Genomic DNA, 24,158 nt, shown 5'->3' on the forward strand with positions numbered 1-24,158 from the left:
CCCGCTAATTGCTGCTGCAACTTTTCAAAGGGCTTTTGAAGCCGTCTGCAAACGCCCGAGGCAGAAAGGCCCGTTAAGGCTGTGCAGGGGGAGAGGGCAGTGGCTTGCAAGAGAGGTGGGGAGAGGTCCGGCTATTTAGTCATTCAGTGGGTCAAAGAACCGAGCTCTAACTCCTAGTGAGGCAGGACCTTTTAGAGGAGGGAAGGAGAATACGGAAGGGAAGGAGGGGTCTGATCCGGGATCGCCCCGTCCAAATAAGCATCTTTGGGGCTGGGAGGTTTCTCTGCCGCTTTGTTAGGGCAAGGCTGGGAAGGTGTGCTGCGAGGTTTCTGCCGGCAGGTGGCGATAGTGGGGCCTTTCCCTGGCCTCCATTCGCCATTAAGAGGCAGGAGGGGGCGGAGCCTGGAGCGCGCCGAGGACAGAGAGGTGAAACGGGGGCGGGGGGGACAGAAGAAATTTGCTTTTCCCCTCCTGAATCCGCAGACAGTGCCCGGGGAAGGGAGAAACGGGGGGAGGGGGCTTGGGGAGAAACGGGGGGAAGGGAGCTGGAGCTCAGGGTCGGGGCGCCCGCTTTGCCTACAGAAGGTCCCACCCGCGGCATCCGTCTCCGGGCATGCTGGGAGAAACTCCCTGCTGGAACCCCGGAGAGCCGCTGCCTGCCAGTGCCGACCGCACTGAGCTAGATGGGTCCCAATGCTCCGACTCCGCATAAGGCTGGCGGGCGGGGGGCTGATCCAGGTAGCCCCGCTGTAAAGGGCTGCAGGGTCGCCACTGCAGGGTCCTTCTTTTCAGCCCAGCCAAACCCCTCCCCGCTTCAGGGGATCTGCAGCCCCGGGGAGAGGGCGAATGGGCCCCTTGGTACAGAAGAAGCAGTCTTTTGGGGGAAACACTTTATGGGGAGCGGATGCGACTACGTGACGTTTCTCCCTGAGAAAAGTTAGGGGGTCAAGAATGTGTTGGGGGGGGAGAAAAGAGTCCCCTCTTCTCAGTTCCCTTCTTGCAATCTATAGATAAGGGGCTGATCGGATTGGGCTGCCTTGGCAGAAAGGAAATAGCCTTCCGGGGGGCACTTTGGGGGAGAAAAGGGGGATTTGTTGTGATGCCTTTCGGCCCCAGATCTGGAGGAAAGACCCCAAAGGGGGGCATTGAAACTGAGCAGGCTCTTCTAAAGTGTCTCAAGGCAGAGGATGGAGAAAATAAATGCCCCCCCTCAGCTGCACTGGGGGTTAAGAGCCTTCTCCAGACCTCCCCTTGGGAGTGTGTTGGAGAGGGGAAGGTCAATGCCCCCTGTGGTGGATCTCAGCTCCTCTGGCAGGATTGGTCCAGTGGAGGGGGCTGAGGGTCTTTATCTGCTGGTGCTGGCCGCATCCCTTCTGCCCAGCTTCACCCCTTGCCTTTGGATCACCCACCTTGGCGGGAGGGCTTCCGGGTGCTACAGAAGGTCCAGCATATAATGCCTAGTAGGCAATGCTCACAACAACCCTGTGAGGTGGGCCTAGATGAACAACTGGGTGTAAGGCCATGGTTAGTGCTGGTGAGGGAGAGCTTTCTCCAGTCTGAGGGCTATATTCCTTCACAAAAGAGGGTGGAGCGAAGAATGTGATGCTTATAGTAGACTATATTTTAGCTGAAGTCAGAAAGTATACACACACAAACAGAGAACACTTTAGGAGGGTGCAGAGTAATACACTTAGACTGGAGGATGGGGTAGAAATGTGACAGCTCGGGGGGGGGGGGAAATCAGCATGTGTAAAGATTTGGCCAGGAAAGCAATTGTTGCCATAGGAACGCTTTCAGAAGAGAGGCCCTTCTCCCCCAACTGAAAGCTCCCTTATCCTAGAACTAAGAAGTGGTCTGTGGTAGAGTTGAAATTGAAACTGAAACTTTATTTCAGAGTTAGTCTGAGGTAAAGCTGGAAAGACACACAGGGAGGCCTGCTCTCTGTGCTCCATCCCAAATCTACGGCTTTGAGGGCTCGTCTAGAAACCTGATGGGGAACCAAAATCTGTTGGACTGTTAATGCCGAGATCCCCTCCATCTTATGCTCATTGTGTACACGTGTAAATAAAAGCACATATCCTAAAGACAACCACAGTCTCTGCTGACTTTCATTCCAGAGATACCAAACCCTGGATAAACAGTGGAGCCTCTGGAGGTCTCTCGTTGCTCAGAGATTGAGATGTGCACAAAAATATGCATGAGACATGATGAAGAGACCCCAATAACACAGCCTGAAATGGGAGACAAGTTGAAGGAGAGACTCTGTGGTGGGTAGGAAGGAGAGGCTTTGCAGAAGCCGGACTGGAGATGAGATGGGTGGGGGGACCAACGTGGGTGGGTTGATTGGAGGTAGCAAAGGAGGCAAGATGTCCTGCCCCCTAGCATGGAGGACAGTCTGGAAGAAACAGAGGAGGGCTCTGAGAGAAATTTAAGGCCTTTTGTAGGTCAGGCATCCAGAAGCAAAACAGCAGAGGAAAGTGATGTGCTGAAATAGTTTAGAGCCTCTACCCCACACAAACTTTGGGCCACTCATAATATTTACAACACTCACATCCACATTTGTATATGTTAGGAAATTCCTCCCATCCCCTGTTGCTCCCCTGCAGGCTCTTGAGAGCTATTCCACATTGTGGCAAAATCTGTGAGAGTCCCAAAGGTGGCCTAATTGACTCCTCCTCCTCCATCTTCCCCACAGGCAGCACAATGGCCTCAGAGGGACCGTCCGGATTGTCTCTTCCTTGGAGAAGAGTGGGAAGAGGTGCTGGGCAGCCACCTCAGGTAAGTGAAAGATCACTGGGTGAGAGACAGAGAGGACAGCCCAGGTGCCTCTCTCTGGGTTGGGTGGCAGGGAGAGAATCTTCCTTTTTGCCTCTACTTTTAACGCTGCCTAAGAAGAGCCAAGAAGCTGGACCAGCCAAAGGCCCACCTAGTCCAGCATCCTGTTCTCACAGTGGCCAACCAGGTGCCTACAGGAAGCCCTTAGGCAAGCAGTACCCAAGAGCAACAGCACTCTCCCCTCTTGTGATTCCCAGCTAATGGTATTCAGAGGTAGAACATAGCCGTCATGGCTAGTAGCCCTTGATAGCCTCATCCTCCATGAATTTGTGTAATATTTTAAAGCCATTCAAGTTGGAGGCTGTCACTGCAAGATCTCAAAGTGACCTAATTATAGAAAGCCACAGACCTGAACTTACAAGATCTGAACAGGGTGGTTCATGACAGATGCTATTGGAGGTCACTGATTCATAGGGTCGCCATAAGTCGTAATTGACTTGAAGGCACATAACAACAACAACAAATATGTCAACAAAAGCCCTCATGCAACTACCCTGTGACCACATCCCCTTTCAGACTAGAAGAGTGCATGTTGGAGAGATTGCATTTTCCTCTTCTTCCTCTTCCAGGCTCCCTTGACCTTTGAGGAGGTGGCTGTGTATTTCTCCGAGGAGGAGTGGGCTCTGCTGGATCCTGAGCAGAGAGCTCTGCATAGGGAAGTCATGGAAGAGAATTACAAGACGGTGGCCTCTCTAGGTAAGGGCACTCTTTGGTTTCTTGCCTGATAAATGTGGAAGGTGTGAATTTAGTATTTGTGCCATTGAACCCTGCACTGCAGGGATGTTGTGATGGAAATAGGTGTCGGGAGCTGAGTGGGAGAGCACCTGCTTTGCATGCAGAAGAATCTTGGTTCAATAGCTGGCATCTCCAGCGGGGGAAGGGGATGAGCAGGGAGGGTGGTGAGAAAGATCTCGGTGTGCCTGAGATCCTGGAGATCCCCGGCTAGTTGCAGTAGACAAGGCTGGACTAGATGGAGAAAGACTTTGACCTGGTATAATGCAGCTTCCTACATTCCTGAGGCTTTTTGATCATTCCGTGTGACCTGACTTCTGCTTCCTGCTGTTAGAAATTGTCATTCAGTGAGAATTCTGTAATTGCAGAGGAAGAGACAGTGAATCCTGATGAGAGCATCCCATCTGCATCATCAAGCAGTTTGGAAGCAGCAGGAGAGAAACATGTAGACACTGAATTCAGTAGTTCAAGCAGAATCCCTGACACTGAGAAAGGACAGTGATAGAGAAGCAGAGAGCAGTATTCAAGCCAGGCCAGATTGTTCTATAATCTTAGAAGGGGGCGTAGCGGTGACTGTCATGAAGGGACCCTGCACGTCGGAATTTGCCACTACATAGTCCATCAAAAGGCACAATACCTCCACTGTTATTATTTTTTTTTTGTATGTTGTATTTCCACTTATTTTCATTGTAAACTGCCCTGCAGACTGTCCAAAAGGTGGTGTAGAATAAATCATCTAAATAAATAAAAATAAATAAATAAAAATCAGCTTAATAGCGGAGCTGAAAAAAATACAACAAAATGACAAACCAGTAATAAGAAACAATACACAATATCGTTACTCTTCTCTCTTTCCCCCCTGAGGAGCGGCAGCAATATATGTGTGTGCGTGTGTTGCCAGATATAGGTCAAAGAGAGAGAAAGAGAGTGTGTGTGTAATATGTAAAAAGGTATGTGTGCAGGATAAAAGAGTTAAACTACCACCATTTCCACAGTTGTTTCTGGTGCCTGTGATCTTCAGTGCCTGTGATTTTCCCCACTGCACTTCCTCCCCTGCCCTGGCTGACTCTCTTAGCTCCCACCTGGGAATCTTCACCCCAGCTTTCCCCGTACAACACATCTCATCCCTGACTCCTATTCAGGGAACCCTCCGTCTTCAACCTATCGGCCATTCTCAGAAAGGTGGCATATCCTTGCTGCTCTTGAGGTGACACTGCCACACCTCGCAGCAATCACTGTTCAGGTGGCTGTGAACTGGCATCCGTTGTTGTTGTTGCTGAGAGTAGGGGGAGCAGATGTTGCAAAGATCCCTTCTCTGTTCCTGCTGCTTTTGCTGCTACTGCTGCCTCTGACAGTGCTCCACTGTTTGAGAAGGGAGCATTCATGTGAAATGTGTAATTCTTTTCTCTTTCAGAAATCTGACGTGGGACAAAGTTTGCTTCACCTGTGTCTCCTTTCTCTCTCTCTCTCTCTCTGTCTCTCTCTCTCTCTCTCATACACACACACCACAAACATAATGTATATACATATTTCTAGTGCTGTGACTGATTTATTTTTCACACCAAGACACCAAAAAGCTAATGGTGTTGATGGGAACATATTAAAGTGGCTTTGATGTGAATCGCCATAAAAGAAGATTTGCCAAAACAAAACAGCTGGCTTTGGGAAGTTCTGCAGTGTCATCCCCAACAGGCCTTTCAAGCTGAGTTTTATGCCCAGTGAGTGCATGTTCACAAGTGCCAGACTTATCCAGCTGGGTCCACAGGGTCCTGTCCTATTCATGGGGTGCAAGAGTTATACAATCAAAATTATACCTCTTCTTACCTTTAAATAGCTCTGTTTGGAATGGCTGAATATTTTGGGTCAAAAGTAACTAGTCTCATCCATTTCCTTGACAGGGGCATACATCTATTCTTGTTGGGAAGAAGGAGAAGATCCGGTGATCCAGGATCTCAAAGAAGAGGAGACATCAGCAGGTAGATGCTTAGCTGTGTTGTGGGGCCCTTTTGGTCTGAGATTTTTCAGTTCCTGTGTGATATCATTGATGGCAGATTAACCCATCAGGATGAGAGTTCTCCTGAGGACATCATAGGTGCCTGTAAGAATGTAAGAAGAGCCTGCTGGATCAGGCCAGTGGCCCATCAAGCTGAGCATCAGGCCTCACAGTGGCCAAGCAGATGCCTATCAGAAGTGCGCAAGCAGGACCTGAAGGCAATAGTTGCCCCATTGAGAGCATGCTGACTGTTTTAAAGGTGCAAAACCCTCTTTGAAGCAGAGTCCCCCCTCCTTCAAAAGAGCTGTGGGGGGAGGTTGCTTCAAAGACCGCTTTTGCTGATCCACAAGAGGACTTCTCTTATTCCATGACTGCTAAGCTTACTCTGGAGTCTTTGGTGAGGGACTGTCAAAAGCTTTTTTAAAGTCCAAGTGCACGATTCCCTCTGGATCCCTTTTTAAAAATTGGTCGTACATTGGTCATTTTCCAGTAGGGTTGCCAGGTTCATGGCCTGAGACTGATCCTGTATCTTTAGGTGAAGAGAAAGTCAGCCAAATGCAGGTGTTCTTTCAACACTGTAATGGGAAAACCCACAAGGTGGAATTCTCCCCCCTACACAACCTTTAAAGATAAAGGTTTGTATCTTTAAAAGTTGTGCAGGGGAAAGGGAGAATTCCACCTTGTGGTTTTTCCCATTACAGTGTTGCAAGAACATCAGTCTCAGGGATTGAACCTGGCAACCCTATTGCACACACACACACACACACACAAATATATATCCCCCAACTTATTTTTCTCTCTCTTTCCCGCCCTAACTCCTGGCTTTGGGCTGGAACAAAATCACATATCCCCCCCTTTTCTTGATTTTTTTTCCTTAAAAAAATAAAGAGAGAGAGAGGGAGTTAGCAACAGACTTTCTCTGCTTCAAAAGAGTAAGGCACCAATCTGAGAAGGTTTCTAGCTACCACTTTAGAGTGGAGCTTCCCCCTCCCCCAAAAAAGATCACTCGCATGGTATTACATTTGCATTGTCTGAGTTTTCTGATGACTTTCCTACAGTTGTTATTAAGATACACACTAACCTGGTAGTAAGTCCCACTGAACGCAGTGGGACTTACTTTTGAGTAAGCATGCATAGGAATGGCCTGTAAGGCTGCCCGCGAAGGCACATTTACTTAGGAGTAAAGCCACCTTGAACAAAAGCACTCTCTCTCTCTCTCTCTGTCTGCTTGAACAGCCCCCTTCAGAAAAATCCTCCATGGGTTAAAAGAAAGGAAGCACCTGTTGGCAGACAACAGCATCTTCAGCATGCAGGGATCCATCCACTGCTCCATACTTCCCTTCACAACTTTTTTTTTTAAAGCAAGCCCCAATCACTCTGCCAAACCTTGCTGCTGGCTGGCGGTCTGACCTTGCGGTGATCATAGGAAAGCAAGTACCTGGGCTCCTCTCTATGTAAACGTCTATCTCCCAGATCCTCCTGACTGTTTCTTCCACACAACAACAAACAGTAGAAGCCAATCTGACTGCTTATTGGCTATAGTGACTGCTCAGCTCACAACCTGATTGGCTGTAGAGACAGAGCGATTCTAGGAGGGGGCCAGGAGGAAAAAAGTAAGGGGACTGTGTCCTGAGGCATCCCATTGCGAAAACACACCTGCTGCAGTTGTAGCACAGGAGGAGGAAAAACCAGACACATCTGGCTTTAGTGAAATCAAGTGGCATATGGACCAGAAAGGAATTCACGCTGTTGGGTGAGACGGTAGAATATTCAGGGAACCTTCGGTTCAGCTGGGCATACAGGGAGAAATGGGGAGAATTGTAGAGATGTAAAAATCTGAGAAGCAGCCAATTGGGCTTGATCTGTGATGAGATCCTTTGTTTTTGCCTTGCAATTCCAACATTTTTTTTCCTCCCTCCCCCCCCCCCAGGAGTTGATGGGCAGAAGAATGAGAATCATAGGGAACCAGATATGATGTCATTGGTAACAGCCATGCGTGAAGCACAAAAAGAGGTGCTTGGAAATCATGGGGGACCAAAAAAGTCTGCAAGAAACCAATCAAAGAATAGGAGGAAGATATCCACTACTTCTCAGATATTGCATCGAAGAAACCACGTAGGGGAGAAACCATTTAAATGCACAGAGTGTGGAAAGAGCTTCAGCCACAGCAGTACATTTACTGTACATCAAAGAACCCACACAGGGGAGAAACCATTTAAATGTATGGTGTGTAGAAAGAGCTTCAGTGTGAGTAGTCACCTTACTGTACATCAACGAACCCACACAGGGGAGAAACCATTTAAGTGCATGGAATGTGGAAAGAGGTTCAGCTGTAGTAGTAACCTTACTAAACATCAAGGAAGCCACACAGGAGAGAAGCCATTTAAATGCATGGAATGTGGAAAGCGATTCAGAGATGCGGGAACCCTTACTAAACATCAACAAACACACACAGGAGAGAAACCATTTAAGTGCATGGAGTGTGGGAAGAGCTTCATTGTGAGTAGTCAGCTTATTGTACATCAACAAACCCACACAGGGGAGAAGCCATTTAACTGCATGGAGTGTGGAAAGAGCTTCAGTGGGAGTAGTCATCTTATTATACATCAAAGAATCCACACGGGGGAGAAACCATTTAAATGCACAGCTTGTGGAAAGAGCTTCAGGGAAAGCAGTTCACTTAGTATGCATCAAAGAATTCACACGGGGGAGAAATCATTTGAATGCATGGAGTGTGGAAAGTGCTTCAGGCAGAGTGGTTCACTTACTGTACATCAAAGAACCCACACAGGGGAGAAACCATTTAAATGCATGGAGTGTGGAAAGAGCTTCAGCCAGAGCAGTAAACTTACTGTACATCAAAGAACCCACACAGGGGAGAAACCATTTAAATGCATGGAGTGTGGAAAGAGCTTCAGCCAGAGCAATAGGCTTACTGTACATCAGCAAACACACACAGGGGAGAAGCCATTTAAATGTATGGAGTGTGAAAAGAGCTTCAGTGTGAGTAGTGAGCTTACTGTACATCAACGAACACACACAGGGGAGAAACCATTTAAATGCATGGAATGTGGAAAGAGCTTCAGAGACAGGGGAACTCTTACTAAACATCAACAAACGCACACAGGGGAGAAGACATTTAAATGTATGGAATGTGGAAAGAACTTCAGGCAGAGCGGTTCACTTACTGTACATCGAAGAACCCACACAGGGGAAAAACCATTTAACTGTATGGAGTGTGGAAAGAGCTTTAGAGTGCGTAGTCACCTTACTGTACATCAACGAACTCACACAGGGGAGAAACCATTTAAATGTATGGAGTGTGGAAAGAGCTTCAGCCAGAGCAGTAAACTTACTGTACATCAAAGAAGCCACACAGGGGAGAAACCATTTGAATGCATGGAGTGTGGAAAGAGCTTCAGAGATAGGGGAACCCTTACTAGACATCAACAAACACATACAGGAGAAAGCATTTAAATGTATGGAGTGTGGAAAGAGCTTCAGTCGGAATGATGACCTTACTTTTCATCAGCAAACCCATATAGGGGGAAAACTTTACTAAGCATAAAAGAATCCACATAGGAAGAAACCATGTAAATGCATGGAGTGTGGAAAGCACTTCAGAGATAGGGGAACCCTTACTAGACATCAACAAACACATATAGGAGAAAGCATTTAAATGCCTGGAGTATGGAAAGAGCTTCAGCCAGAGCAGTAGTCTTACTTTACATCAAAGAACCCATACAATGGAGGAATAATTTAAATCCATTGAGTGTGGAGAGAGCATCATTGCGCTGTATGTGGGGCTGCCCTTGAGGTTGGTCTGGAAGCTGCAGCTGGTGCAATACGTGGCGGCATGACTGCTCACTGGGGAGGGTATCGCCAACTTGTCACCCCGCTGCTGACAGAATTGAACTGCCTGCCTATTAGCTGCTAGGCTAAGTTCAAGGTTCTGGTTTTGGTGTACAAAGCCCTATACAGCTGGGGACCAGGATAACTGAAAGATCGTCTCACCCTTTATATACCCAGTCAATCAGTACGCTCTGCAGATGAGGGCCTCCTGCAGATACCGTCTTAGCAGGAGATCCATTCCGCACAACATAGGAAGTGGACCTTGAATGTAGTGGCACCTACCCTTTGGAGATTCCCTCCCCTCAAAAAGCCTTTTAAATACTCTGTGTTGGAATTGCTTCTAAGATGTTTTTAAATCTTTTTTTGAAAAATGTTTTAAAATATGTTTTGTTGTAATATGTTTTAAAATCTGTTTTAATGATGTTTTAGAGTGGTTTTAGTGCTTTTGTTTGCTGCCCTGGGCTCTTACTGGGAGGAAGGGCAGGATATAAATCTAATAAACAAATAAATAAAATAATCTTTACTATAAATCAGCAAATGCTCAGGGGAGAAACCATTTAAATGCATAACTTGTGGGAAAAGCTTCTGTCAGAATAGTCACCTTACTGTATATCACAGTATGTGCACAGGAAATAAACCATTTAAATGCATGGTGCATGGAAAGCACTTCAGCCAGAGCAGTAGCCATACTCTACATCAAAGAAGCCATACAGTGGAAGAACGATTTAAATGCATTGAGTGTGGAAAGAGCTGAGCAGAGCAGTCCTACGCTGAGGAGAAGTTAGGCTGATGTGATGCCAGCTTAAAAGTACGCCAGATCCTAACTCCATTCAGGAGCCCTCTGGAGGAGAGAATGCCGGCTCAGCTGGAAGAGCCCAATGGAAACGAGCAAAGTACACAGCTGTTTTGTGTTTTTACATAATGACCCTTTTTTCCTGGTTTCATTACACTGGGATTGGGTTCTGCAGGAGTGAGCTGAACATGTGTGGGACACAGTGCAAGTTCCCTCCTCATTCCAGCCCCGGAACACCCCTTTGGGGGGACTTAACATCAGCTTAATTTACAACTATCTCTGTTGAGCCTATGGCTGAGCCGGGATTAGGAATTTATACCAGCATAACCTGGCCAGCTCAGCTGGAGATCTGCTGTATCCTAACTCCCTTCAGCCCAGCATACATTACATACCTCTAGGATTGTGCCCTTAGTATGAGCAGTGGCCTTACTAGAAATCACTGAACTCCATTCAAAGGAATATGGAAAGAACTTCAGTGTGAGCCTTACTTTAAACTGTTACACTAGAGGACTAGAGGAATTCAGGTGGACCAGTGTGGAATTTAGCAATGTTAGGTTTGTAGTTAATTTTAATCTTGTGGGGTTCAAAGATTAAAGCCCTATACACATTGGGACCACCAGTCACTGGACTCTACAGGAGAGGGCCTCTTGCATATACCATCTCATCAGGAGGTCCTTTCTGTGTGTTATAGGAACACGGTCTTTAACGTGGTGGCACCTTACCCTTTGGAATTCCCTCACTTTACATATCAGACAGGCACTTTCTCCATTTTCTTTTGGAGCCTATCATATTTTGGAGCATATTTTAATTAAATTAGCACCTCTGCTTGTTTGAAGGAGATAGTACAACCTCAAAGGGGCAGATTAAATATCACTTGTATGTCAGCTGGAGCCAGGGAGTCTGCTTTTAAGGGGGATTCCTAGGGTCACAAGCAATGTGGGTCAGAGGTTGGTTTCCCAGGATTCATTGCAGTGAGCAAAACTAGCTCTGCTCCACTGAGATAAACCAGAGAGAGTCAGGTCAAACCAGGTGCATTGTTTCAGACGTGAACTTTTTTCATAAACTGAAATGCATTGTTTGGACTTCTGATGTATATTAAGTACATTTTCTAAGTCGATGTCGCTCTTTCTGCTGGATTTGGTCACAGCCCACTTGCCCAGGGGGCAAATAAAGGACCTCAGTTTCACCTGTTATAGCAGGAAGGGAGTGAGAACCGCTTGTCGAAATAAACTATTCTGGACCAGATATGTCAATGGTCTGATTCACTAGAAGGCAACTTCAGACATGCAGAATTTTTAGGAGTAACTAATCCGTATTGTGAGATTGTTACTGATGCTTCCTTCTAGTGTCTCTGTCAGAGGCAGCATGCGTCTGAATTCAGAGTAACAAGTGGGGAGGAAGGCAGAATACTTTTAGGGATTCCAGCCTGTACAATTCCTTCAAATTGGCAAAAAACAATTAACAATGCTCTGGCACACAGTTTTTTTCAAAAGCAAAGGATTCCAAAGTAGCAAGCAGACTAGGAGCTTTCTTAACACAGAAATGCAATTCAAAGAGCAACAGCATCACTTTTGTTTTTTTAAAAAGATGTCACTTCAAACATTCCATAGTTTCCTGGCCCTTTCACAACATTATCTGAACAGAATACGACCGACATGACTCGAGGGCCAATATCAAGTACGCACGCATGAAACATGCAAGAGAAAAGAGAAGCCAAGGGAATTAAGGATGGGTTTTGTTGTTATGTGCCTTCAAGTTAATTATACCTTATGGCGACCCTGTGAATCAGTGACCTCCAAGAGCATCTGTCATGAACCACCCTGTTTAGAGCTTGTAAGTTCAGGTCTGTGGCTTCCTTTATGGAATCAATCCATCTCTTGTTTGGCCTTCCTCTTTTTCTACTCCCTTCTGTTTTCCCCAGCATTATTGTCTTTCCTAGTGAATCATGTCTTCTCATGATGTGTCCAAAGCATGTTCTACAAGCTATTCAGGCTTGACAGTTTAATACCAGAACCAAACTGGGTCTGCACACATCTCTTAGGCAATGTATTGGTTATTTCAACTATGTCTGCACGTATCTCTCCACCAATCTGTTAGGAAGTGTGTAGTTTGCATGCAGGCCTGCAATTCACATACAGTCGGGACACTCAATTCTAGGGATATTTTTGAGCTAAGGCCTGGATGCACTCCACAGATTGGCACCCAAGAGTGAAAAGAGACACAGAGATAAAGCAATGTTCTTAACAGTAGCCAAGCAGATGTCCCAAATGGAAGTCCACAAGCAGGACCTGAGCAACTATTCCCCATTCATGGAAGACAAGACTAGCATGGCTACTAGCCACAATGGCTATGTTGTCCCTCCACTGTCTGAGGCAGTATGCTGGGAATCACAAGCAGGGAGGATGTTGCTGTTGCATTTACGTCCTCCTTGCAGGCTTCTTCAAAGACCATTGATTGAAAAGCATGGCTTAGCATGGGGTTAGATTTGTTTGGTTACTTGGGGTGGGGGTTGTGGACTCCACACCCTGACATCAATTTATGTAAAAAAACCAATTGGTTTGAGTCCTGAGGGTTTCCCATCATGGATTTTGTATTGATGTCGGCATGTTTTAAATGGAGGTTCTGTTGAAATAAGAAACGTCACTTGTCACTATGACTGGAAACTGTTGCAGAAGGAGGTGGCTTTTTTAAAAAAGGAAAAAAAGCTGTGATATACGGGCAGACTCTCTCTGCCCCCTGAAACAAAGCCTTATTTCGGTCAGGGCCTGCTGTGGGCTTCCTCTTGGGGCATTTGGTTGCCCATTGTGAGAAAAGAATGCTCAACTAGATGGGTCTTTTGCCTGACCCAGCAGCCAGGCTCTTGTGACGTTGGGAGGAAGGAAGGAAAGGTTGTATCCTTCTTCCACAATGCCTTTTCAAGCTCACTCTGAGCCTAATCTACCTTGCAGGGAGAGTGAGAACCATGTGTATTGAACGCCTTGCACGAAAGGTGGAAGATTATTGTTGTTGTTGTTAATATAATAATTATAATAAATTAGTAGTAGTATTCTGGGGAGAGAGACATATTTCTGTCTGAAACACAGAGGCCCTGATCCCAAGAGCACCAGCCTTGTGCAGTGGTTATATTGCACACAATTGGTGACTCAAGACTGTGGAGCAATGCTGTTTCCTGTCTGTGTTCCAACAAAGATCCTCCTTCCACAACCTGCATAGTTATAAGTTGCTACCAGAGCAATCCTATGCATGTCTACTCAGAAGTAAGCACCACTAAGTTAAATCAGCACCTATATAGGATTGCAGCCTATTGGTCTCTGCCGCTACCTGTAGAGATGATGGTACATTGTGGTGGTTGTGACCACACCTGCAATAGGAGGATTACAGAGTGAGGAATACATTATTTGCTTATTTATTTGAGTCCATTTATTAATCGCTTCTCGTAAATTACCTTGAAGCGATTTCACAGTAAAACAACAACAATAAAAACAGAGCATGAGTCAACAAAAGCTTATTTTTATATATTTTATTCCATTTATGAACTGCTTCCCATAAAACATCTCAACAGTAAAATCTCACAGTAAAAACATCGACATCAATTAAAACAATTCCACACATTAAAATAATTCCACATGTACAAACAGTTAAAAACAATTCCTTATATAAAATATATTTCAAATCCAATGCATACACAGACTGGGATAAAGATCTTCACTTAAATGGCTTGTTGGAAAATAAAGGTCTTCAATAGGGACCGAAAAGACGACTGAGACAGCAGCAAAAGGGAAGCTGCCACAACGTTAAAGGCCCCGTTCCCAGAGCTTGGAAAAGTTACTTTTTTGAACTACAACTCCCATCAGCCCCAGCCAGCATGGCCACTGGATTGGGCTGATGGGAGTTGTAGTTCAAAAAAGTAACTTTTCCAAGCTCTGCCCGTTCCTATATCTTACAGGACGGACCTCCTGAGAAGATGGCATGCACAGAGCACAGTGATCTGTTGGGTGTATAAGGGGTGAGACGATCTTTCAGGTATCCTGGTCCCAAGCTGTAGAGGGCTTTACATACCAAAACCAGCATCTTGAACCTAGACCAGTAGCTAATTGGCAGCCAGTGCAATTCACTGTAATACGTTTATTTATTATATTTGCACCCCACTCTTTAGCTAACCCCCCTCCCAGAATAACTTACATACAATTAATCAATACAAGACCGCCCCTACCCTCAGGCTCAGTCTAAAAATCACAGCACACAAGGGAAAGGGGGCAGGGAGGGAAGAGGAAAGAAGCAAACCCAGGCACCAATTCTTCAACAGTAGTTGTAATGACTAGCCATCCTAGAAATAGTTCAGGGGCAGGAGGTGCCTGATGGAGCTGGTCTTCCAGCAGAGCAGACGGAATCAGTCCTGCTTCCTGCTTCTCCCAATGAGGCAGCCTGGTGGCACGGCAGAGCTGTCTTTCGATGACTGTGGGGAAGGGCCCACAGCTCAGTGGGGGAGCACCTGCTTTGCATGCGGAAGGTGCCACTTTCAACCCCCACTTAGAAAAAGGCCAGGTAGCAGTTGATGGGAAAAGACCTTTCCCTACCTGGGGAACCCTGGCAGAGGGGTGCTGCCAGTCAGAGCTAACACTACTGGGCTAGTCTGGTATGAAGTGTCCAAGCTGCCATAAGGCAGCTTCCTGAGTTACTACTCTCCCTGGGCGGCTGCATTACAGAGTTGTCAGAAGCCACACACACACTCTCTTAGCTCTTCCCCCTGCCACCTTCCCAACCCCCCTTCAGAGCTTGGAAAAGTTACTTTTTTGAACTACAACTCCCATCAGCCCCAGCCAGCATGGCCACTGGGTTGGGCTGATGGGAGTTGTAGTTCAAAAAAGTAACTTTGCCAAGCTCTGCCCCCTCTAACGTGTAGTGTGAGGATAATTACACTGGACCCCGTTGCAGGGCTTCTGTAAGCATCTCTGCCCACCCACCTGCAATGTGAGGCTAATAACTATAGACTACCACGGACTACATTGCAGGGCTGTTGTAAGCAACTCAGCCATGGCTCTCTGCCCACCCTGTAATGTGAGGATAATAATGATTGACTATTCTGGGATACATTGCAGGGCTGTTGTAAACAAAGTGAAAAAGACCAGCCTTTCCTTGTATCTTAGGGGGGGGGGCAAAGTGTGTGTGTGTTCACTGTTGCCCAAACATAGCTACACTGAGATCCTGCAGGTTGTATAGAATAGTTGTCCTACTCAGAGGAAACCCACTTAAATTAATAGACATGACAAGGTTTGGTTTATTAAATTTGGTGGATCTCTGCTCTGAATAGCACTTAGCATTTCTCTGTTTTGTTCTGTTTTCCTATGAGAAACTTTCCATTTTTCCTCGGCAGAGGACTGGAAAGGAGCCAGGACGGTCCAACTGACAAATGGCATGTTGTTTATTAAAGCCCGTGCGTGTAAATGTATTAAAATAGACTCACGCACGGCAACTTCTGGGTTGAGTCCATACAGGGCTATCTTAATCACGTCTACCCAGGAAGAGGTCTTATTGAACTCAGTGGGGTTTACGCACTCTGGTGAACGGGGTCAGGACTGCATTTGGGGCTTTGTTTTCGGACAAAAGCACCCTGTGTCTTCTGCTTGCATGCCAACAGGGCACAAGGTTGTTTTCGTAAGCAAAGAAGAGGTTTACAAAAGGAAGGGTTACAAAGGAGGGGTTACAAAAACGTTGTGCCCCGTTGGCTTGCAAGTGGCAGACACGGGGTGCTTTTGGGATGGGAGGGGGCACTTTCCCCATCAAACGGATGGTTGCAACTTGAAGAATGTTTTGTATGGGGGATTTGGGGCTAGATATCTGCCTCTGGCAGAAAGCGACCGGATGGGCAAGGGGAGGTCAAACTATTCTCTGTTCATTTGGTTGTAGGAACGTATACGAGGCAGACCATTGGTCTGTACTGTTTGTCTACACTGATGGGCAGCGGCTGTCTAGGATATCAAACAGGGGTCTCTCCCAGCCTACCTGGAGATGCCAGGGGTGTAGCTGTCCGGGGTCATGGAGGGTCATAGACTTTTTTGGGAGCAAGGTCCCAGCCAGGTCCCTATGTGTGAGCCAATCGGCATGAAAAGGGAGCATGTTAGCCACTGAAAAAAGTCCTTTCCTGCCGATTGTTGCGAATCAGAGTGAAAGAAGGTGAGTCAGCCAATGAGAAGACTCTTCTCACTAGCTAACACACAGCCTCCCCTTTCATTGGCTCCAAGGGATATCTTTTGTAGTGGACTCGTGAGATGAAAGGGAGATGATGGAAAGTGGGAAAGGGGGCATGGCTGTGAGGGGGTGTGGGGTGACTGTCTGAATTTGTCGCTGCACCACTGCCAGGGATTGAACCTGGGACCTTCAAAACAGATGCTCAGCCACTCGGCTACAGCCTTTCCTCTCTGTGTGTTTAGAGAAATGGAGAACACAGCATAAAATTGATTGTTGTGGGACATTTTGATGATAAAAATCCATCCCAAATCCCATTAATGGGAATCCTGCTATTTCCCCCCCCACACACACACTTGTGAGAAAGCAAAGGGAGGGGTTATTTATTATTTATTGCATTTATATTCCACCGTTTTCTCCAAGGAGCTCAAGGTGGCATACATAGTTCTCTCCCACCTCCTTTAATCCCCACAACAACCCTGTGAGGTAGGTTAGGCTGAGTGAGGCAGTGACTACCCCAAGGTCACCCAGTGAGCTTCATGTCTGAGTGGGGATTCGAACCTTGGTCTTCCAAGGTCCTAGTCCAACACCCTAACCACTACACCACATTGTTGATCACAAAAATGACCTGTAGGCAAGATGTTCATCACTCCCTCCCAGCGCTGCTGCAGCAATTTATTTTGCGCCCCGCCAGCACAGAGACTATTAACACTGGATTACACTGCAAAGGTTGTCAAACAGCTACTGTCTCTGTATACCACCCCTTGCAAAATGGACTGATTCACAGGGTCGCCATAAGTCGTGTTCAACTTAGAGGCACATAACAACAACAACAAACACTAGACTACTTTGCAGGGCTGTCGTAAATCATTCTCTCTCAGCCACAGCTTGACAACCTGAAATAATGGAATAATAAAAGGAGATTTTATTTACAGCAGAACTTCAGACAAAAAATTTGAACATCAGCTTGTCCACAGAAAGTAAGACCTGAATTGAAAGAGCATGAGAGGGTTCCTGCCTAATCATAAGTTTACCAAAGTCCCTTATATACCCAGTCAATCACTGCACTCTGCAGGTGAGAGTCTCCTGCAGATACCATCTTATCTGGTGGTCTGTTCCGCACAACCTGGGAAGAGACCTTTAGTGATGTGGCACCTACCCTTTGGAATTCCCTCCCCTCAAATATTAGACAGGTGCCATCTCTGTTATCTTTTCAGCGCCTACTGAAGACCTTCCTCTTTCAAGAAGCCTTTTAAGTAGAGACCTTATCCCAGTCTGCATCTGTGTTGGAATTGCTTTTTAATGTGTTTTTAAAGCTTTTTAAAAAAAATGTTTTAAAATATGCTTTGTTTTACTATGTTTTGTTTTAATGATATTTTAATGTCTGTTTTTATGATGTCTTAGAGTGTTTTTAGTGCTTTTGTTTGCCGCCCTGGGCTCCTACTGGGAGGAAGGGTGGGACATAAATCTAATAAATAAATAAATAATCATAAGTTTACCAAAGTCCTCAATTTCTTCAGGATATATCCAATGCACGGCTGTCAAGAGAGGGGAGGGGAGAAAGGTTTCAGAGGTAACCAGGAAGTCCTTTCCTCAGACAATAGATGTATGAGTCCGTATTGTAAGTCTATGAGTCAGTTATGCACGGACCATTTCTGGGAAATCAGCTGAGAATAAAGAACCTCTTTCAGCTTTGGAACATGGACACAAGAGGGCGCTGCAGGACCGTCATTAGTTATGAAGATAAGCAGAGCTATGGTTGTGGCAAAATTCAGAGTGGCATTGTTGTTGTTGTTGTTGTTATGTGCCTCCAAGTCGACTACGACTTATGGCGACCCTATGAATCAGTGACCTCCAATAGCATCTGTCATGAACCACCCTGTTCAGATCTTGTAAGTTCAGGTCTGTGGCTTCCTTTATGGAATCAATCAACCAGGCACCTGGTTGGCCACTGTGAGAACAGGATGCTGGACTAGATGGGCCACTGGCCTGATCCAGCAGGCTCTTCTTATGTTCTTATGTTCTTAATCCATCTCTTGTTTGGCCTTCCTCTTTTTCTACTCCCTTCTGTTTTTCCAAGCATTATTATCTTTGCAGAGTGGCATACAGGGCTGCATATTGGAAAGGGGTCCAAAATAATCAAGGGGTCAAAGAAACTCCCCTGTGAGGAAAAGGTTGCAATGTTTGGGGATATTTTAGTTTAGAGAGAAAAGGTCGAGAAAAGTGTGTGTGTGTGTGTGTGTGTGTGTGTGTGTGTGTGTGTGTGTGTGTGTGTGTGTGTGTGTGTGTGTGTGTGTGTGTGGAACGACATGATAGAGGTGTATGAAATTATTTCATGGTGGGGAGAAAATGGATATAGAGAAGTTTTTTTCTCCTCTTATTATTTAATTAATACACTGCTTACATGCCAGAATAATATTGCTATTTTGCTATTTTATTTTTATAGCCTCTCTTCTACAATAAGTACCTACAGCAGTTCACAAAAAAATAAACAGAAATATGAATATGCGATTTCGTGAACATGACCAAGAGCTTTTTAAAAACCTATAACACTAATACACTCTTGTAATAAGGATATCTCATATCCAAATCTCAATTTATGATCACAAGGGATAGTATGTCTGTTCTGGGGTTCTTACGTCATTCACAACTGCCCCCAAATCCTTCCCCAAATGCTCATCTGCAGAAGCATCATAGCTGACTCCTGCAGCAGTGTGACCAATGCAACATCACCTCAGAGTCATCTCTTCCAACAAAAAATCTCTCTTGTGGCAGCCTATGATGGACATGCTTCCACTCCGCACTCGAAACAAGAGATGACCCATTAATAAAATTGGCTCCATCTCTCACATCGGTCAGTAGCTCCACATTCCTAACAATTCTGAAATATACCTCCCAAATGATTTGGCCAGTTTAAACCAGTTGGACCATTGTTATCCAAGGGCATAACTGCAGGATGCACGTTCAGAGAGAAAACAGTCAATAACTGTCCATTCAAGGTAACTGAAGGGGGTAAGAATCCCAGGTGAAGTAGTACTCAGAATATTTGGGTTCATTACACAAAGGCATAGTGCATTTCAAAATCGGTATTACAATCCAACAGTGAACCTTACCAAGACAGACCAGAGTCCCACAAATCACCTCCATCGCTTTCTTGTGCAGAACTCCCTGGTCAGGATCCAGCAGGGCTGATAGAAGGATGTTGAGCGCATTTTCTGCTTAGCAGATAAATCTTCACAAGGCTACATCATCCCGCCTCAGGGGTGAAGGAGGAAGAGGCAGAACACACCTCTCCTGTTTTTCTTTTCATAAACAATTTTATTATTACCTCCATTGCTATTGGAGGTCACTGATTCATAGGGTCGCCTAAGTCATAATCGACTTGAAGACACATAACAACAACAATATACAGACGCTAGATAAATGTTAAATACATGCTGTACAAAAACATTCCACATTATTCAATATAAGATCACCCGATCAATCCTTTTAATTCATACAAAAATCATAATATGCAGCATATAAAAATATTTCTTATACAGCTGGACTTCAAATATGTTTAAATCCACATCTACCCAAATAATTGATATGGATTTATTGCCTTCTGCATTCTTTGTTCTAATATGTTATGAACAGGCTCCGTTTTTCTATGACTCTGTCGTCTTGGTGTTGTGACCTTCTCTAACACTTTTTAATATTTGCGTGTTTGATCCTCTGAGCCACATCCCAAATCTTTCTTAGTCAATTTTCCATGTTTGGTGGATCTCATTTTTTCCATGAGTGGCACAGAGTCATCTGGGCTGCTGTTAACAATCATTTCTTAATCAAGATCAAACCGTTTGGCTTCTACGCAGTTTATAATAGAACTTGGTTCATAATGATAGGAGTTTCCCCGCACAGTCAGAACTCGCTCTGACGGCGACGTCCGCCAAGCAACTACTTGCTGATTTTTCCTATTGGCTGAGTGTGTTCCCCTCGGCCAATTACAGCTCTAACAATTTATGCCTTCCAGTAAGCTTTCGATTCCCATTACAGCAGTGCTCGAAACAGGTCGGAGGAAATAAGCGCGCCCAAGCGCTGTCCGGGCTCAGATGGGGCTATTTTGGTGGCACTTCTTGGTTCCGTGGGTTGCCCTCGTCTCTCTGGTGGGAAGCTGGTCAGGTGAGTACCTTTGGGGGCTAGGCTGCCTCGTATGTTGGCAGCAGGGGCGGCTTTTGAATCCGGATTAACCGCGTGGGGTGTGTACACAGCAGCTTTCGCCATCCTAGTGCCCTCCAGATATTTTGGACTAAAGCTACTCTCCTGCGGCTGGCCACGGCTGGACGGTAAGCTGGTAGAGCTTCTGCTGTGCATGGGAACCCACTCCTGGTTTCCTTCAGGATTGGATTTAGTTCGGGAGGAGAGTCGTTTCCTTGTTGGGAAGGAGTTTCGGGCAGGAGTCAGAGGAGAGCCATTTCGTTGTTGTCACTGTTGAACGTATAGGAGTCAGAAACCCTCGCGAATCTACAGGGATAGTCAGGGTTTACTTGTCTACGAGTGCTCGGGTAACCTCCAGATTAGACTGCTGCAATGCATTGTGCATGGGGCTGCCTTTGAAGACGGTTTGGAAACTACAGCTAGGGCAGAATATAGCAGCCCAACTGTCAATGCAGACAAGAAGGTGTGGACTGATAACATCAATTCTGGCCTGACTGCACTGGCTAGCAGCTTGTTTCTGACCCCAGGCATTTTAGCATGTGTTTTTTAAATTGTTTTAAATTTCTGAATTGTGTTTTAAATTGTTTTTAAAAGATGTGTTTTAAATTTCTATATATTTGTTTTAATGTTTTTAGTTATGGTATATAAATACAATAAATAAATAAATATCTTGAAAGTCTCATAGGGCTGGGAACATCTATACCCCAAGGACTGCCTTTCCCCATATGAACCTGCTTGGACCCTAAAATCCTCATCTGAGGCCCTTCTCAACATGCAGCCTCCAAGGGAGACTTGGAGGGTGGCAACAAAAGAATGGGCCTTGTCTGAAGTAGCCCCCCATTTATGGAGTGATCTTCTCAGTAAGGTCCATCTGGTGCCAGCCTTGCCATTGTTTTGCATCAGGCAACAACACTTTCTTTCTCCTAGGCATTTGGGCAGCACCAATAATATGACTGTACTGTTAAATCAGTTTTCAAATAATGTTTATGTGGTTTCCGCTGTATTTTTTTTACTTCGGTTGCAAATTGCTTTGGGACTTTTTTTAAAGTGAGAAGTGACACTGGTGGCCCGACTGCCACCCTATCTGGATAGAGATAAGTTGGCTACAGTGATCTATGCTGTGGTTACCTCAATGCTGGACTGCTGCAGTGCGCTTTATGTGGGGCTGCCTTTGAAGACGGTTAGGAAGCTTCAATTAGTGGCGAATGCAGCTGCCTGATAGTTGTCAGGTTCAAGGCAAACAGGTCACGCGACACTGATTCTGTTACAACTACAGTGACTGCCTGTATGTTTCCGAGCCCAGTTCAGTGTGCTGGTTTTGACCAATAAAGCTCTTTATGGCTCAGGACCCCCAAAATCTGAAACACCTCTCCCAATATGAACCTAGCTGGACCCTGAGATCTTCTTCTGAAGCCCTTCTCGGAGGGTGGTGACAAGGGCCTCTTCCATTGTGGCTCCCTGTTCTGTGGAATGCGCTCCCCCAGCAAGGTCTGCCTGGCACCTTTGCTGACGTCTTTTTGGTGCCTGCTAAAGGCTTACCCTTTTCCCCCAGGCATTTGATAGGCTGAGATGATGTTGTCTGTTGTTACTGTGCTGCTGAAGCTTCCTGTGGCTGCATGAGGGGATTGCCATGCTTGGCTTGTATGTTATGTTGCTATGGTGTATGGCTTTTAATATATTTATCTTTTTTCATGGACAACAAGGTTGCTGATTCGTAGGGTCGCCATAAGTCCTAATCGACTTGAAGGCATATTACAAAAACAAAGTTATCAATGGCTACTAGCCACAGTGGCTATGTTCTGCCTCCACTGTCAAAATCGGTAAATGCCTCTGAATACCGAATGCTGGAAACTGCAGGAGGGGAGAGATGCTCTTGTGCTCGGGTCCCGCTTTTGGGCTTCCCATTGCGAGATCTGGTTGGCTACCATGATAACAGGATGCTGGACTAGATGGGCCACTGGCCTGATCCAGCCACAGGGCTCTTCTTATGTTTCTAATTCTGTTGAAAGTTACTTGGGGACCCTTGGATAACAAGCAACAAATAATAATAATAATAATAATAATAATAATAATAATAATAATAATAATAATAATAATAATAATGGACTGCCTTCAAGTCTATCCCGACTTATGGCGACCCTACGAATAGGGTTTTCATGGTAAGCCGTATTCAGAGGGGGTTTACCGTTGCCTTCCTCTGAGGCTGAGAGGCAGTGAGTGGCCCAAGGTCACCCAGTGAGCTTCATGGCTGGGTGGGGATTCGAACCCTGGTCTCCCACGTCGTAAACTCTAACCATGTCATCAAACAAGTCTAATAATAATAATAATAATAATAATAATAATAAACCTAACCAGATCTCTCTTGTAAACCTGCTGGTAGAAGGGACAGGGCTGTAGCTCAGTGGTAGAGCACCTGCCTTGCATGCAGAAGGTCCCAGGTTTGATCCCTGGCACCTCCAGGGAGGGCTGGGACAGACCCTGTCTGAAATCCTGGACAATACTGAGGCAGATAGACCAATGGGCTTCCTATGACTGGATATAGGATCACTTACCCTGGGTATAGGCCTGCTCAAGCATTGACACCAGTGTCTGAGGTCCTGCATTCTAGTACACCACTGAGACCGGTTAGGCTGGTGGAGACTAGAAGGGCTTTCTTGGTGGTGGCCACACACCTTTGGAACTTCCTGCCCCAAGGAGATAGATATGGATGGCTTGATGTGCTTGATGTGCACCGCCCAGAGAGCTTGCTATGGGCGGTATAGAAACTGAATTAAATAAATAAATAAATAAATAATTTATCACTGTTTGTCTTTATACAGAAAACTTTGAAGACACATTGCATTTGGCTGAACTGTGTTGTACTTGGGGATAAAAAATCTTTAGGAGTCGCCGTTTAGTTTGGTTTTATAATAGTATGTTCATGTGCTTTAGAGTCTTGTAAGCCGAGTTGTCTGGGCAGTGGGCTCTGCAAGGCGAGTTAACAATCTTTTGAATGAATAATAAAGAAATCCCCTCTTGGAATCTCTCCTCTGTCGTGAACTCCTTAGGTAAGCTGCTCTCTTCCTCTGCACTACCAGAGAGGTTAATAATACTGACCTGCTTTCCACGGTGATTCATTTATTTTACTTATTTAATCAATCTATAGACTGCTTCATATATATAAAAATAAAAAAACCCTCTAAGTAGTTTGCAAATTAAAGGATTGAGAGTAGCAGGCTTTAGGGTGATGAAAGTGAAATGGTAGAGTTCCCCGTGATGTTGTTGTAGTTCCCTAAACTTGGATTACAAAATATGGGTGAAATGTTTTGATGGAGTTTTGCAATGTTTCCCTCCTGATGCAAGCTCAGTCCCTCTAACCTCGCCTGCTCTTCTTATCAGCTGACAATCCTGTGTCTTTCACTGGCCCCCTGAAAAATGCAGCATGGAATTGGGGAGCTGTTGGCTTTCCTTGGTGGACCCATGTGTCTGGATTATTACCGTGCCAAGTTCAAGGTTCTAGTTTTGGTGTACAAAGCCCTATACAGCTTGGGACCAGGATACCTGAAAGTCCGTCGTACCCCTTATATACCC

At 45.6% G+C, this 24,158-nt stretch overlaps 2 protein-coding genes across 4 annotated transcripts in view; both read left to right on the forward strand.

Moving 5' to 3' along the window:
- Positions 1 to 657: 657 nt before the first annotated feature.
- Positions 658 to 9,862, forward strand: LOC133381434 (zinc finger protein 883-like). Its single transcript, XM_061620541.1, has 5 exons — positions 658 to 738; positions 2,696 to 2,778; positions 3,405 to 3,531; positions 5,466 to 5,543; positions 7,491 to 9,862. The coding sequence occupies exons 1-5, from the start codon at positions 684 to 686 to the stop codon at positions 9,035 to 9,037; spliced, it is 1,890 nt and encodes a 629-aa protein (XP_061476525.1). The 5' UTR covers positions 658 to 683; the 3' UTR covers positions 9,038 to 9,862.
- A 10,540-nt stretch (positions 9,863 to 20,402) lies between these two features.
- Positions 20,403 to 24,158, forward strand: part of LOC133381455 (major histocompatibility complex class I-related gene protein-like) — a 38,774-nt gene continuing 35,018 nt past the window's right edge. For all 3 annotated transcript variants that reach the window (XM_061620595.1, XM_061620598.1, XM_061620599.1), the window contains exon 1: positions 20,403 to 20,552. In XM_061620595.1, coding sequence (XP_061476579.1) covers positions 20,483 to 20,552 — 70 coding nt within the window. In that variant the 5' untranslated portion in view covers positions 20,403 to 20,482. The remainder of the gene's footprint in view (positions 20,553 to 24,158) is intronic.

Source organism: Rhineura floridana, chromosome 3, assembly GCF_030035675.1.
Source record: "Rhineura floridana isolate rRhiFlo1 chromosome 3, rRhiFlo1.hap2, whole genome shotgun sequence".
NCBI classification, from domain to species: domain Eukaryota; kingdom Metazoa; phylum Chordata; class Lepidosauria; order Squamata; family Rhineuridae; genus Rhineura; species Rhineura floridana.